Source organism: Danio aesculapii, chromosome 19, assembly GCF_903798145.1.
Source record: "Danio aesculapii chromosome 19, fDanAes4.1, whole genome shotgun sequence".
In the NCBI taxonomy this organism is placed as follows: Eukaryota; Metazoa; Chordata; class Actinopteri; order Cypriniformes; family Danionidae; genus Danio; species Danio aesculapii.
The window spans coordinates 26,360,698-26,378,371 of NC_079453.1; the positions used below are offsets into that span (position 1 = coordinate 26,360,698).

General features: G+C 36.2%; 1 protein-coding gene across 2 annotated transcripts in view; it reads right to left on the reverse strand.

Annotated features, from left to right (window-relative positions):
* ptp4a3a (protein tyrosine phosphatase 4A3a) overlaps positions 1-17,674 on the reverse strand; it is a 55,871-nt gene that overhangs the window by 22,326 nt on the left and 15,871 nt on the right. The window contains exons 1-2 of one of the 2 annotated variants that reach the window (XM_056479375.1): positions 5,282-5,400; positions 520-988 (exon numbers count right to left, since the gene is read on the reverse strand). In XM_056479375.1, the coding sequence (XP_056335350.1) occupies positions 520-624 (105 nt within the window). In that variant the 5' untranslated portion in view covers positions 625-988; positions 5,282-5,400. Of the gene's footprint in view, positions 1-519; positions 989-5,281; positions 5,401-17,674 lie in introns of those variants that run through there. The other variant, XM_056479374.1, reaches the window with a different exon arrangement.

Here is a 17,674-nt window from a genome sequence, read left to right on the forward strand (position 1 = left end):
GCGTGTTGGCATACTGTCTTCTAAGACGCAAGTAATTTATTAAATAAAGAAAAGATTGACAGAGCTTTTCCTACTGCAGTAAATTTCGTTTTTACTTTTGATATTCGGCCCCAGTTAATCAGGAAGTGGTGATTTTGTTCTCTTTAATGGATTGGATTTGGATGGAAACGCTACTTTATTGCACGTCTTTTACACAATATTTCAGTTTTGCACATAAATTTAATTCATTCTTTGGATTGAAACATAGCTAGTGTTGATTTTGATGTGTTTACTAACGTTTGCTAATGAGATAAGTTTTACCTACTGTACTTTATAATCGTTTTGCAATTTAATTTGGTTAAAACATGGGTTTGCTCTCAATGTGTAATTACAATAAATCAAAACACAATTTTTTTTTTGTTTTACCTGTTAAAGTAACTTTTTCGCAGCTTAGGTCAATATCGTTATAATACCGTATACTGTGATAAAAGCTTCTTTAATTAATCACAACAAAAAAAGTGACACCATCATAAGCCTCACCTCAATGAAGCTGCTCAGGGTTGAGTTTGTTGGGTTGTGTGTGATCAAGAACCTCATGTTCTTATAGCACACCTCCACAGGGGCCGGCCGGTTCATGCGAGCCATAGTTGTGCTTCCTTCCAACTCAAGCGTCCAAACTGTTTACAAGCCAATTCACGCGACAGAAGCTCGTAGCTGTTCAGTCTGTCTTTGTCAATAAATCACTGCAAGACTTCTCAAAGTCCCCAATATCTCAAATCCCCTCTCTAATGGCTTACTGTAGCCAGAGAGGTAAGATCACCCCATTAGATTAGTGAGGAGTTTTGGGTGGCAGGACCACAGGCAGTGAAGGGAAGAGCGTCTCGGTGCATCCAGAGATCAGTGAAGCTCGGTGTTCTCCCTGTGTTTAGATGTGCAGATGTTGAGCGTGGCAGTAATCTCCGGTCCTCTGCAGGAAAGCCATGGACAAATCCACTACTGAAGGACAGAGCTGTTGGAAAGAGAAGCGGAAAAAGAGATATGTGGGTTTTCTGCTCTGAAATTAACTGACACGACGCAGCACCGGGGCAGTCTGTTGAAGACAAACATGACGCACACTTGACAGTGCGGCTCATGTTAACTATGTGTGTGTGACCGCCGATCACATACAGTGTCCCCGAACCCACCCACACAATCCCACTCACACACGCACTCAAAACATTGCACAACACAGACGCTGATAGGGACTTGAGCTTGTACTGAAAGCAAAAAAGAAGAGTAAATATGCTTCCCATGACATTTTTCCTCCAACAGACTATTTTCCAAAATAATAACTTTGGACGTAAAACTTGAGGGTGGGGGCTCCAGTGCATGTTCTCTCTCATGTTCTTAAATTCATTTAATGGGACAGTTCAACCAAAACTGAAAATTCTGTTATTGTTTATTCATCCTTTACTGGTTCCAAACTTCTTTGACTTACTTTGTTTTTCGTTTTTTTGTGATCAAAATTTTTTTTGAACAGTTAAAAATAATCTTACATACATGGTTATAGACAAGGATACCAACCAACTGCATTTTCTATTACCCCATCCCACCCACCCCTGGTGAAAATAATAAATAATTTACAAAAAAGGAAAGAAATCAGAGCAAAAAAAAAAAAAAGACATATAATAATAATAATAATAATAATAATAATAATAATAATAATAATAATAATAATAATAATAAAAATAAATAAATAAATAAAATAAATAAAATAAATAAATAAATAAATAAATAAATAAATAAATAAATAAATAAATAACAAAGGTACGGTAGATATACTGGACTTTTACACATAGGTTAAATAAAATGCAAAGAAATTTTTTTTCCATAGCACATCTTTTATCTTAGTTATTGCACATATCCATGTAGTAATAGTTTTTGTAGAGACGCCATCCATTCTTGCCACAGACAGTTCGATATTTGCGATATCCAAGAACATATACATTCCACTTACTTTGTTGAATACAAAAAAAAAATTGAAGAAAGCCTAAAACTGTAACCACTTCCATTGTAGGAACAACAAATACTATGGATGACAATGATTAAAAGTTTACATCTTTTGTATTCAACAGAATAACAAAGAATTGTTTAAAATCACTTAAGGGTGAGTAAATAGTGAGCAAATATTTATTTTTGAGTGAACTATCCATACTAAAAGTATAAAAACCACTATAAACACTTAAAAAAAAAAATTGTTTAAGCACAATTCTTCAATGGAAGAACTAAGTGCTTCTCACACCAAAGCTGCGTCCCAATTCACATACTATCCATCCTAAATAGTATTTGAAAATAGAATTAGTATATTCCAAATCGTAGTATGTTGAAGAGTATGCCAAAGGTTCCTGGATGGTTTACTATTTTTTAAGTTTTAAGTGTAGAAGCGTCCATACTTTAACCGCTGATATCGCCCACAGTCCATTGCGCGTTGGACATGAATTCGATTAGAACTACAAACGCGTGTGAAAAGTGTAAATTGATGAACGGACAAGACCAACGTCACGTAGAGAGGCTTCAGTGAAGTTTTTGTATGACTGTTAATTAATATCTAGCAACTGGAAAATATTTAAATCGCATTTTCTGACTTTTATTTCATCTGCAACAACAATACTGAACTTATATAAAGATGTGTTTGGACGTTAACGTCTGAATGCAGAATTATCCAAAGATTTGAGGAGATTTCTCTTCATGAAAGATTCGTGAATAGAAGATTAACCTGCTGCTGTTTTTCCAATAAGGTAGCAAATTAAATATGTCAGAAATGTGAATGATGTGTGGATGATTGACAGGGTTCTAAGTAACATAACGATCCGTTAACAAGGAAGTAGTATGTCCCAAAGCTTGCATACTTTTCTGTTGCACACTTAAAAGTATATATTTTTCAAACACAACAAAACACAACAAAAACATACATTTAGGGCATAGTATAAGAATGCGAATTGGGATGCAGCAATAGGCGGGCCACCCATTGATATATTACCACCCAAGAATATTTAGTGACACTTTTTTTTACTATTACTATCATCCTTTTACACTTTTTTTTGTACCCGCTCAATATAACCAAACATCAACGATCGATTAAGTATTAGAACATGTTCTCTTGTTTACTCATTTCATACTGTGTGCGGGACTGTCAACAGTCTCATGTGCTCTGCAGAGACCCAAATGGCTCGTTTCCACTGACCGGTACGGTACGGTTTGGTTCGGTTTGGTACGGGTCACCTTTATCAGGCTTGCGTTTCCACTAACAAGGGTACCCTTTTGGTGGGCGTGGTGTATGACAGACAGTTTCAGTCGACGTCATTCTCGCTCGAGGAAATGTCTACAATAAAGCTGTAAGGGTCACTTACATATCATATGAGAAGCACTTCTCACAAAACAGATGCTTCATACACATAAATGCTTGTGTATAAATGTTTATTAGTAATTTTTCAATGAACATGAGTTGATTATAACTGCAGATCAATGATAGTGCAAAACAGCCTACTGTAACGTCTGTAATTATATTAAAAAACTAAATAAATGAACATATATAGACGCATACAGCCCCTTACAGTCTCCGAAATGTTACCAACTACAGAAGAAATACACACAGCAGACATTTTTGTCCGTATTTAGGTTCAAAACAATACAAATTATAGCCTACAATCAGTGAAAACCTCTCATCTGTGTCTGTAATCTTCCGCAGCACATGTAGCCTCTGTTAGACAGTAATTCCGTCAATCTGAGTTCATAATAGTCCAAAATGTGAAGATAATAAGTTAGTTATACATGGCATTTTGTTCATGTTTGCTGAAAAAATAATGTGCTCCTTTTTTCCGGCTTCTCCTTTGTTTCTTCACGCTTCACTCTCGCGTTTGTCAGTGTCTGACAGGATAGGGTTTTAAAAGCACGTCAATAATCAAGCGCAGGTTATTATCATCAGCTCAAGAAGTTTTTTTATTTCAGATATAATGTTAGACGCGCGCGAACGCTAGCAAGAAAGCGAAACCGCTCGCGCCTCAGACTGCCTCGTAAAAAACTACGGGCCACAGGGTAAATCTGCTCTTCTTCTTGGCTTTGTGGCTGTTTATCAAGACGACGACAAGGTTTGTTTGAGCCCAGGTCGACCATGGCTTGTTATTATATGTATAAATCATTCCGCTGTAATGTCTCGGCTCGTCGGCTGTGTATTTCAAACATGGCGGGTTTTTTGTTTTTATTCTGGCTAGTTGCGTAAGCGAATGACGTATCTCTGTAAACCAATAGCGTTCAGCTGCGCGTCTAGCTCCGCCTTTTGGTACCCTTTCTCGTCTTTGGTACCCTTTCGAAAGGGTGCCGAAAAAGTGGTACGGTACGGTTCGGTTCGGTACGCTTTTTGACAGTGGAAACGGCTATAAAAGCGTACCAAACCAAACCGAACCGTACCGTACCACTCAGTGGAAACGGGCCAAAAGAGATGCGCCTTTGTGGGACTTAATAATGCTTCCGTGCAGGGTTTTAAATCTCCTAAAATGTCCGGGATTTGGCTTTTGCTTTCTAAAGCTATCATTCATTTATGTGCACAGCTGCGAGAGAAACTTTACATAAGTAATTCTTTAAACAACTCAGAAAAACTTTACTAAATACTCAGAGAAGATGAAAGTACTTCTAAATTGGCTGCAAACCCCTAAAAATGGTCATTTGCCCAATTTAAATAATCTACATGTCTTATTCTTGTAATTAGCCTTTTATAAATCTTAGAGTTCTTATTCCTTTTTTTCTTTTATTTGGGCCTGTTTCTCATTTGCGGTATTTATTAATTTGATGATGTTAATAAATTACATATTTTATACATCTAAAATGTTTTGGCAATTCTGTAGAAAATGTCATGCCAATAAAGCAACCTGAACTTGAAAGCGAGATGGAGAAAAGCAGATTGTACCTGTCAGTGGGTGCACATGACTCCTGAATAGCATAAAAGTAACAGAAATAGTGGATTATTTCTTTTTTAACTTTAACCCAATGAAAAAAAGAGTATAACGGTTTCTTATTTAGATTTTTAACAATATTTTAATTAATTATGTTTTGTTTGTCTCCTATAGTAAACTATTTATGTGATGTGGGTAAAAAAGTGTGTTTCAATCCAGCTACCACCGCAAGTACATTTCAAACCAGTGGGAAGCACTGAAGAACTAAAAATAAATAAACAAATAAATAAATTTTAAAATTTGCATTTTAAAGTGACAATTACATACACCAAACAAGTGCAGTTCTCATTTCAAAATCAAAAAGTGTTACTCACCCACACTATGTCTTCAAGTAATATTTTTAGTGTAAAAGATTACAATCCATACTGGATACGCGTTAACGGTGAGGGATTGAGACATATGAATGCTGCTCTCATGCACTCTAGAGTTATACTGAGTGTTCCCCACAGATCTGTCCCCATGAGTGTCTTGAGCAGTTAAAGGTGCACAGACTCTGAGTGTTGGCAGAACACTTCTAAAGACACACAATGTAAACAATGCTCCAAATATAAAAGACTACACTGCAGGAGAACAATGTTGCCGAGACAACTGATTATAGTTTGGAATACCAACTGCATATATTTTAGAACACAAACTACTGCTGAATGTGAAACGAGTAGTTTCAAATGGACTGAAACATCAAAATTTGATAAACTGAATTCTTTGGTCAATGTGGATGTTCACACCAATGCTTAAACTATTTTGGAGGATTCACACTTTGCAGGTTTAATCTGAATTAAACGATCTCTGGTGTGTTTGCGGTGTTATTTTGCACAATATATCATTTCAGCATTGATATCACAACATGTGCATTCGCAATAGTCACATCGCAGGGTGTTGAATGTCGAGTTATAAATATAGTTGATCTGAGCACTACAGTTGTTATTTTGTGGAATCGCTGCAAAGTTCAACCATAACAGTGTGAAAGTTTGCCATTTGAATGTATTTTTAATATTTAATAGCTTTAACTAATTTTTATTTAATAATGTTAACTATAGCCTTTAATAATTTAAACAAATAAGTCTATACTATGGCTGCACAATATATTGTTTCAGCATCGATATCACAATGTGATCATTTGCAATAGTCACGTCGCAGGATATACGCAACATTGAGTCAGTATTATAATTGATCATTTGCATGCGTTTATGATGCCTGTGACTGCATAATAAGCATTCTGGTATAATAAATTGCACCATTTATGATTCATTTTATTGAATTATTTTTATTATTCATTTACTGTGGTTGAATACTGTTAGACTTGGAAAACGGTAAACACTTTTTCAATTGTGTCCTTTTCTTTATTGTGTTTTTAAATATGCATGAAAATACTCACAACACATGCAAGTTTATAGTTTATAGATTCTTTTTAAGTTTATAGATTCTATTTTAAGTTTAAGTTTATAGATTTTTTTATTAGATTTTATGGAAATGTATTCCCACTGCCGAATCATCCAACTAGATTTAACATTATAGATTCTTTCAAAATAGAGATATTAGGTCATCTGTTGAAATTGTATTCATATCGCCATATAAATTACAAAAAAAAAATATCACAAGAGTAAATTTTTCCAATATTGTTCCAATGCAGTGTTATTTTACATTTGATTGTTCAATTTCTGTCAATTACCGTTAGACTACCCAGGAAAATGTTTCCAAATCAGACATCTTCTTGCATTTGGCCTTTGATACAATTCTAATCAGCATTCAGGACAAGTGATTAAAACTTTAATACAAAAGCTTAACCCAATTTCCTCTTTTCTCTTTTCAAAATAAACATACGAAAATGTAATCCACACTTTGGCACAAACAAACCACCTCATTCACTCTGTGGTGCAACAGAACAAAACAATGACAACCAAACAACAATGACCTACTTTATCTAGTTAACATAAGCCTATTTTGAAAACCTTCACCAAGGAACAAAAGGCTATGAGGGTTGTATATATACACTAGATTTTTCACAGCTACCTAGTAACAAACTTAAACACCCAAGCAACTACTATCGTAAAGCCAAATAAACTATGCAGAAAAAATTATCAATGCTGTTTTATAAATGCTAAAAAAATGTTGGGTTATTTTAAACCAGTGTTGGATCAAATATGGACAAACTCAATGTTGGATCATTACTTTAAAATTCAATTACAATTTTAAACCCAACAGTTGGTAGGGCTGCACAATTCTGGCAAAAATGAGAACCACAATTTTTTTTTTGCTTAAAATAAAGGTCACAATATTCTCATGTTTCTGTAGATGTAAAATAAAGGTATGCGTAGGCTATTATTGTTATTTCTCAAACATTTAGTAAAACAACAATAAGAATATTTGGCCTATGTGCAAGTCTACTGTTGGTTAAAATGGGTTATTATATTATGAAGTTATTAATAATTAATGAATTATTATATTTGAGACGTATGCTTGTCATTTGTCATTGACAACATTATTAGACCATTTTTCCACTGGTAACATGAAACATTTGTGATTATCAGATTCCCTATTGCATTATATTCAACATTATATAGGCTACAGTAGTTACAGACAGTATACAGACCCAGTAAACATTTATTTTTATGCACAACACTTTGTGTTCGCTATGAAAGAATAAACATGAATTGACTGTAATCATAACTCTAAAATGCGAAAGGATCATTTAAATGATCGTGCTTTCGGTTTCACTTTTCACTGCCGAGTGTGGCTTATGTCTAGGCCTGGACAGAATCTGCGGACATTGAGCTATTTCTGGGCAGAATTTTGTAAAAAATAACTATACTTAATATATGTCATAACTAAAACTTAATATATAAAATTAAAAATAATACCTTTGATAACTTTTATTTAATGTTTACAATGCAAACCCAATTAGATCCACTTCATTTGTAAGTAAAACAGGTCTCTCATATAATATATCTACTAAAAGATAGAAAATATTACGTTACAAACTGTATTTCTAAATAAATCATATGAACATTTTCATAATGATATTACTGAAATTAATTTAAAAACTGAATAAAAAGTTTACACACATTTACACAAAATAAATAAACAGACTCCATGATGGGCTAAAAATCTGCGGATTTCTGCACGCACACATTCCGTGTGGGCCTACTTATATCATGGCTGCCGTCACCGAGTTAAGTTTGCAACAAAACTAGAAGTTATTTGCAACTTTAGTACCTGTTATTCACAGCCTATGCAGGTTCTGTTCACTAAAAGCAGACATTATTTGTGGGCACGTGCACGTGCACGTCCTCTCGGTAGTAAACAAACAGTGCATCAGCTCACGTGTGATTTCGTGGCCGCGAATACATCATTACATGAAGACAAATTACATTTGGGTGAATCATACCTTATAAATACAGTTTGTTACACATTCAACACCATTTGGAGGTGTCCATGTTGCTAAGCAACGTATATAAAACAACATGAAGACTTGTGCGACCACCTTTATACTTCTCTCCTAACTGTGAAAATATAATTGGCTGAAGAAAAGCTGAAGACCATGTGTAGGGTCGAATCGAGAACACAATCTTTTTTCAATTCATCATGCAGCCCTAACAGTTGGGTTTGTCCACATTTGACCCAGCATTGTGTTTAAACCGCCCAGCATTTTTAGAATGTATACATAAATGTAAATCATGATATAGCAATGAACACCACAATTAAGATACGGAGTGAAATTCAATACCTTTTAAGACCTTTAAGACTCTTTCCATAAATTAAGACCCTATAAACACTTTGTTTCAACTGGAAACACTGGCGATATTTTAACTTACAGTCTATTTACCAAACATTAATGTAAGAAACTAATTCAAAACTAAAACATTAATCATGAAGCATGATGCCAGATCTAGCAGGATTTGATTAATTTAATAAACTACACAGCATCCTGATAGCCACAGATTTAATTCATGCAAACTTTAATACAATAATACAACTATACATTGCATATTCAAAAATGATATCAAATTTAATACCTTGCAAAATAGTATTTAAGACTTTTTCATACTTTTTAAGGGCCTTAAATTTCTCTACATTGATTTATCAACTTTTAATAGTTTTGAAGACCCCATTGACACAGAGTGATATATTTAATTATAAAACTTTACATTTTTTGGGAACTCACTGATTTAATCCTGGGTTTTAAAAAAGGCAAAGTCATACCACAAAATATGCTAAGCCAAATATAAATTCACATCATGTGTAGCAATGAACTTTTGAACTGATTGTTGAACAAAGAGCAGCATGTAAAACAAACAGTGAGAAGAATCCTTCTGACACCGAGTCCACCGGGGGTCCAACCCTGAGGTACTGTACTCGTTTACTGCATGCAGAGTTAGGTTAATTGGGTGATTCTGTACAATGTCAACAGCACACAGAGGTCACACACACATCATCCCTTACACACAGAGAGACTTGTGAAGCTCTGTAAACAATCACTGTCAGGGTAACAACAACAGCACCATCAGCATGATCATTAGCATCAACTTCAGCGCTGAAGGTAACCATGACAGCGTTGCGCTTGTCTTCCCAGACCAATTACCAGCCCTTGTCCCTCAAGATCACAAATACTTGTTAAATATTTGTGCTGACAATTTAAATTGCTGCTGTGGGCATTTGGGACCTTTGTGTGGCGGCACTAACAAATGATCTAAGGTAAACAGGGAGGGGATGAAAGGAGAAAAGAATTACACTTACAGTAGGTCTGACAGAAAAAAAAGAATTTGTTGAAAATTAAAAGTCTTATAAAATAGGAGACGTGTTGGAAATAGAAAGGGGATCGTTACATGTGGTTCCTGGTCACGTTGGGGAGACATAAGGGAACAAAACATGCTTGGATATTCATTTCTACACATAAACAGGCGCCATGATTCTCCACGTGTTACTCAAACTGGCCCCTCAGATTCTTGGACTTTGATACACAGGTCGAGTTGCTATATTCAGGCACTGAGTGTTTGGATGGTGCCAAAAAATGGCCTCTTCTGAATGTCAGGTTGCAGACACTGGGACCTTGGGAAGGACACAACTTGAAAATATCAACTTGAGTGACCAACTTGGCAGTCCACAACTCTTAATCAATAAGCGTTGTTGTTAAACGCAGAGTTTGCAGAATAATAATCATATACTACATTATTTACTCCACTTGTTCTGAACATGTATGGATTTCTCTTATCTGTTAAATGCAAAAGATTTTTTGAAGAATGTGGGTAACCAACAATTGGGCGATGTTTACCAATTTGGCATCGTACGATGTCTAATGTAAAGCAACACGATGGACGATGGCGTCGTCAAAATGAATTAATTATTTGTAGCCTACCATTTCAACTGACCCCATGGTCTTTGTTTTACCCATAACAAAGTCAAAAATAAATAAAGATAAGTTACACACAAATTACCACCTGTCAATCACTTTTTCTGTATGACTCTGGCATGAATAGGCAGGGTGATCTGTGTCATTACAATGGCGTCAACAAACTTGGTTGGTAAAAAAATGCACAACCAAAAGGAACCAACTAGGGATGCTCAAAATAATCGATTAACCGTTAACCGAAAGGGTGCGTTTGTAACCGATTAATGCTATCAGTTAAACGATTAAAATCATTATTTTATATATTTTTAGTTTGGCTGCATAAGGGGCCGATTGAATGCGCCTTTGCGTTAAGAGGGGCATCTTTTGCACGCGGCTCATCCCAGAGCAGCAGTTTGTGTTGTCAAGACAACTACAGAGAACTTTTAAAAAGCATGGTTTCCGCTACATTCATTCTTCCATGGCGGGGACCAAAATGCATCTCGCCACGGCTACATTACCCATTCAAAACATTCAGTTATTGTTGTTGTTTTAATAGCGGATTATAATCGCACCAAAACGTATTAAAAGGTAAGTGAATTATAACAGCGCAAACTTTTCTGTAACCGTATAGTGCTGTGTAATCTGTTTAATTCTTTGGTGTTACGTCCTGACTGACTGACTGACAGGTGCGCGATGCGTGAGGCCAGCAAACACAACGAAGCGTTTAGTTAAGATGAACAGTTTCTATTGTTATACTTTATTTATAGATAAAGTATGAGTCTGCATATAATCACTCTATCTTGCTGGAGTTTATAGCCGTTTCACTTTACTTCAGGATGCATTAACACCGCTCTGAAGGTCTAATGGCTGTTTTAAGTTATCCAGAGCTGTATGAATTTACAAATCTTGAATATCACAATAGTATTAAATATTACAACTGTAACAACACAGACAGCAACACTTATGCACAATCGATACCCAGCTGATTCAGTCGTTTCATAAGAGGACCGCGCTTCTTCTCTTCTTTTTTCCTTGTCAACATATAAAGGCAGGTGCGCCTCGCGTTTTTGGAATGAAAAAAGCTTGTTAGCTGTGTCGGCCACTTGTTCAACTGCAAGACATACTTAACTAGCGGGACGATAACTTATAACCCGTGGCTACAGACACATTTGCCAAAGAAGCAAAATGGAAGAAGAATATTGCTGTTTGAAACAGACGTGTTACCAAACCAGCGCTGATGTTGACCTGGATCTGCGTCATAAACGCAACAAATAGGCTTTACCTTTTATTTTACAGCATATAAAGCATGTATGCACATTAATACAATATCATATTTAAACAACAAAATTGTTTACAAAAAGTCAACATATGCGCGCGTGTTGTTGTCTTTTCATCACGCAGCGCGCGCACTTGAACCGCGAGGGAGAGAGAGGAAACCAAGACATAATCTTTAAAATAATGATTTCTATTAAAAATGTAAAAAGGTTTTGTGATAATAATAATAACAGCGGGGCATTAAATAAATCCATATTTTCCATGGAGCGAGCGATTTGAGGAAGTCTGCTATTTTTATTTGACGGAAGACAAAAATATGATTGGAAAAAAAACAGCCTATGCCGGTTATTAAAAATAATCAGTCAGTGTTTTCGATTTGTAATATAAATTAATTATTTAAGTGGAAAATAATTTAGGGCAGTCCTATTTATTTTATTCATTTTATTTAGTTTATTCTGCTCTTCTGTGCTAAACACTGCAGGTGTGTGAAAATGCTCTGTTGTCTTGTTCTATTATTAATATGCTAGCATATAAAAATAAATCAGTATTTTAAAATGCAATATTTAATGTGTCAGACACAAAATAGACACGTCAATTTGTTTAATATAAAATTAATAGTAATCTGACCAGTTAACCGTTAATAACCGATTAATGAGCGGCGGTCGTCGGTTAGCAAAATTAACCGAAATGAGCATCCCTAGAACCAACTAACAGTATCTGAGGTTTTCGCTAAAATAGTACAAGTACAATAGTACAAGCGTGAAAGCGAAAAAGTAAAGCAGTGTACTGACGCTGTGACACGTTACCTGATATATTCAAAAGACCGAAGTCATTAGATAGAGACAAGATTAATTAAATATCACCTTTAACAACTATAGTGAGACGTGATCCAGCGGTACATCATTGATGAACTGTCCGACTTGCACTGCTTTCTGGGGTTTTGTGCTCAAAGCACCCAATGACTGCCTGGAGCTCAGACGTGGGCATATGCTAGAGCGCATGACAAAGTGTGTATGTGTGTGTGTCTGGTCACGTGATGTGCGTTTTCAGCGGTATAGTGTGGACGAAGTACTTTTCAAAAATGCTAGATGAAACGACAATGTTGACGTGAATCATTCTCATTCTAAAATGCCATTCTAAAACTAAGACGCATTAGTGTAAACGGGGCCTAAGTGTGTATTTTAGTGTGTACACACGGGTTGCTGTTGCGATGAAGGCCAGGCGGTGAATCGTGATGCCGGCTCAGCATCGTGATGTCTATCGGCCATCAGCAATAGACAATAGCCTCGTCTATTGATCCAACCCTACAGTTGATAGTACAGACTGATTCGCATAGTATTTATTTTTGTACCATGAAAGTCAATGGGTATCATCAAGTGTTTGGTTACCAAACTTTCATTTTTGGTTAAGCTATGCCTTTAAAAGATCATGTCCAATAGACATTAATAAACATTTAACAATATATGGACAATAAAAGAGGTAATGTTGGTGAGAAATCTAATTAAGTCAAGCCATGGCTGAACTGAAGCGATATCAGCGTCATTGATTATAAAGCAATAGTTCACTGTATAGTACAGTGTTTCCTCTGGGATTTTTTCCAGCTGTGGCGGCAGCCTTTTACACAGATCCACCAACTACCAATGGTGTTATTTCAATGACAAATGTCATAAGCGGAGTATTACAAGTCGAGATCAAGCTAATACAAGCATGCAGATCTCTGCTTGGGCACCGATTTCCTCTGTTCATGCATAAACTTTTTGTACAGCCCCCTCAAATACACATTGCTCAAGTGCAGATTTTCTTGTGCGCTCTGAATGAAACGCTGCTGAAGTGTGATTTAGTGCATTTATGCAATGGGTATGTCTCCGAAATTTATTAGATTAGCTAGGAATATTTATGAATGTCTCCAATAGACCTACAGAATGGCATAAATTCGTCCTGAAGTAAAGTGAAACGGCTATAAACTCCAGCAAGATAAAGTCATTGCAAGCAAAACCATAGACCTTCATCTATAAATAAAGTATAATTATAACAACTGTGTTCATCTTAACTGAAAGCTACATCGTGTTTGCAAGCCTCATGCATCACGCACCTGTCAGTCAGTACGTCACCTTAAAGGGTGAAAAGTTTGCGCTGTTATAATTCACTTACCTTTTAATACATTTTGGTGTGATTATAGCCCGCTGTTAAAAAAACAACGACTGAATGACTTGAATGAGAAGCTGTAATGTAGCCGTGGCGGGATGAATTTTGGTGTGGCGCCCCGCCACGGAAGAATGAATGTAGCAAGACATAATTAAGTATAAAATTGTCACTTCAAACATCAGAATGAGAGCAAGGGTGGACTTAAATTCCTATTAAATTCGTAATAAGGTTGCAAGGAAGACGAGCATGTAAATCTACGACCGCAAGGCACTTTTCACTCCATTGCCGTCCATTTATAAGCTTGCAAATGCAGCAAACTGGAAATGCAAGCTCATGCAACAAGTTCTGCGTGTTGCTGCCATCCACAGTTCAAGTTTGGTGAACTCTGACCTGCGATTTGGCATCACAGGAATGCATGAAACCAATCGAAGATCACAATGTGCTTCTTCTGTACAGAAACCTAAAATATGGAGGAATCGTTCATTTTATCAGTCACATTTACTTGTTTTATCCCACCCCATTTCACAGCACCATACAACTCAATTTCGTACATGCTCAAACTCTATTGTGACCATGGCTTCAGTCATACTAAGCACTTCCACAGCACAGTTCATAGAATAGCAGAAGAACGGCGTGCATAAAAGATAACTTGACTGACACTAGAATGTGTCAAAGACACAAGCTTGAGGTCTGAATCTGCAGACATGAAAGCCAGGCTAGCAGTATCTCACAAACAGCTCAGAGTGACGATGTGACTGGCCCGTGTGCTCCCTGTCACCTGCATGTTAAAAATAGGCCCGGCAGCTGTTTTCTGATACATTTAGCCCTGACCGGTACTAGGCCACTGGATATGAGATAACAGAGGGTGGGGGTCTGTTTCCAACACGGTCTAGCTTAGTAAATTTATTTGAGAGACCAACATCTACCCTGAGCGATGGAAAATCTGTAATTAATTATAGAATCATTGGACTGTTGATCTGGAAAAAATGGCATCATAAAGTTGTTGTGGTGGAAAGTACAAGATTGAGTTAACCAGGAAACATGAGAAAGAAATGGCTTATAAAAGTGAGTAACAATAATAAAACCTTTTGCGTTTCTTCTGTATTTCTCCCTTGCTGCAAGAATATCAAATCTTTAAAAATAAATCTCCCTGAATTTTTCTTGGAATTTTTTATTGACAAATTGGCGAGCCAGCCAGTAAGATGAGAAGCATCCATGACTGTGGTCATTTGTGAGTTAGAGTTCATGATATTGAAACTGCTTCAAGGTTTGAGATTTCTGCAAAGCTTGGTTTTATTGAGTGGTTATTTGAGCAAGTGTCAACTAAACTCAAAACAGCCTGGCCATTCTCATCTGACCTCTGTCACCAACAAGGCATTTTGACCACACAACTGATGCTGCATATTTTCTATTTGCTTCTGACTATTCTCTGTAAACCCATGATGATTATGTTGAAAAATCTGGTAGATGATCAGTTTATGAAATACTCAAACACTGAATTCAAGAAAGTCTAAGTTCTTAGGCTAAAATCTGTGGTCTTTGATCAGTGGTTTGACACAGATTTTTTCACTGACAGGGCGATTTGGTCTAAAATCAAAATCTCAATTGATTAATGAACAATTATTTTATTTATTTTATTTTTTTGTTCACTGATAAGTTTTGTACAGTATATATTCTCACATATTACAATTGAGAGATTTTGAATGAAGGGCGCATTACTTGATGTTAAAAAAATTAAAGGAAACACACACTATCTACTATCTGTGATTATTTCTTGAACTTTAAATGTTGAACAACTTTCATTGATTCCTTGACCATTTACAATGGACTTTGCTCGCGCTCCCCTGGCATCTCTCGTAACTAGGCGACCATCAAGCGTTTTCTCAGAGGATGACAAATGCACAAACCATAGCTGTAGCTCAAGTTTATGGAGCAAAGTAAAAAGCACTGCAGTGTTTGGGTGTGCAGTGTTTGTCTGAGGTAATTAGTCTACCGTTCTTACTCTAATCGGCTTCACACTTTGTATGGAATATACACATTTGTTAATTCTACTTGCATGAAATCGCAGTGCGCTCGCAGCATTCAGAAAAGTTTAAATGTTTTTAATTAGGTTCGGCTGGTAAATGCGTGTGGTTCACATGCGCATCGCTTGCACAACATGTGCACGTCCCATATGCACGTCATGCGCCTCCATTGAAAAATGACACACTGACACCCTAAGCTTATTGACAATGCTTTTAAGGCGCGTGCTTAGCAGCCACATTTCATAAAACTTTCGCGCTTCATACTAAAACTACATACTGAACTTTAAAAAAATAATAATAATAAATTATAAATAGATATTGACTAAGGTGTTCGGTCAATAAATATCAATACCGATTCTACCCTTATCGCTAAGCCCTAGTTCTGAATGTCGATTTCGATTACTCTTCGATTAATCACCCAGCCCTACAGGGACTTAATGGCCATTGCGATCAAATCTTCCCTCTGATGAAGTTCTGGCAGTGTCAAAAGATTTCAGATACTTTCCTAAAATGTGACTTTAGCTAAAATTTGATGACGTAATCGGGACGACAACTTCAAACCACCAAGTGGAAAGTTCAAAAAAGAGCTTTGTTGTGAGAAAACTAACAATATACATTGTTTACGTTTACAGTGAGATACTATTTCAGAACACGAGTTACTTATTGTGTCATGGATGGTTGACGTCAAACTCTGTAAGAGTTTTCATGCATGTCTGGGGTTGGTGCGTGTCGACTGTCCTTCAGTTTGACATTATTATAACTGAGATCTTACAGTATGGCGTGGGAATCATGTTTGTGCAGTCTGACCTGCTACAATCATATTTGATTATTATTTTAAAAATTTGCACAGTGTAAGTCAGGCTTTAGGGTTATTCTATCACTAACCTTAAACTCTAGATATTGGCCAACTTCAAATGTACAATGATGTGGTGTTTAAATCATGACGTCATCTCATATCCATGGAGCTCCGTAGTAGCATAACTTCAAAAGCCTCATCCATGGTGATTAACAAATGAGATTTGAAGGGGCTATTGTGTACTCGTGTCGAAACAGCTGATAGGCCCTTAGGGACAAATCTACACCTCTATGTCTATATACACAACTATGTGCTTCCCACAGGGATAGTACAGTTGGTTTCCAATAATCTCAGAAGCAGGGATCACCATTGCAAAAATTTGTCCAGCTACGTGCAAGTTGTCATGACCGTGGTGCCATGAAAGCTTGAGGCCCCTTCACTAAGAGCCATTATACAGTGATGTATATCACATACCACCCTGCTTGCATTAGTCTGGGGAATATTGGTTTGCATTTCAACATGGCAGCTTGAAGATCACAAGATCAGTCTGACCTTTCACCCCAAAACCCAACCATAGGAGTTGGTAGGTTAATTTAAAAATTAATTATAACAGGATGTGCATTTTAATATGAACTACTGGCCCTTCATAAGAAGCATTGAAAACCTCCTGTATAAAAATAAAACATGAAAACAAAGTGCTTAAATTTTGCAGAAATGCAAACTAGGAGCGGTTTAGATTACTTCATTGTTGTTTAGATGAACTGTTTTAAGCAGAAAAATGTATTTGTGTAATCCCATTTAATACACATGTGTACCAGATTAACCAGTTATGTCCCCTTTTAGTAACTTTGTGCACATCACATGAAAAGGGATTTACATGGGTATGAGAAGTTAAAAATATTATTTTTTTACAACAGCTATGGCTCAAAAGTGTAAATATTTTAAAATTGTATTATCGCAATTTTTTTGCATATTAACCATTTCCATCCCATATGTCCAAGAGAAGAAAATCATCACTTCAGGGGAAACTAACAAAAACTATATGTAAATATTAATATTTAATAATAATCTTTAAAAATAGATAATAATCAGGCTTCTGCACCTGGAGCAAGCCCTTTTTCTACATAATAACTGGTTTGTA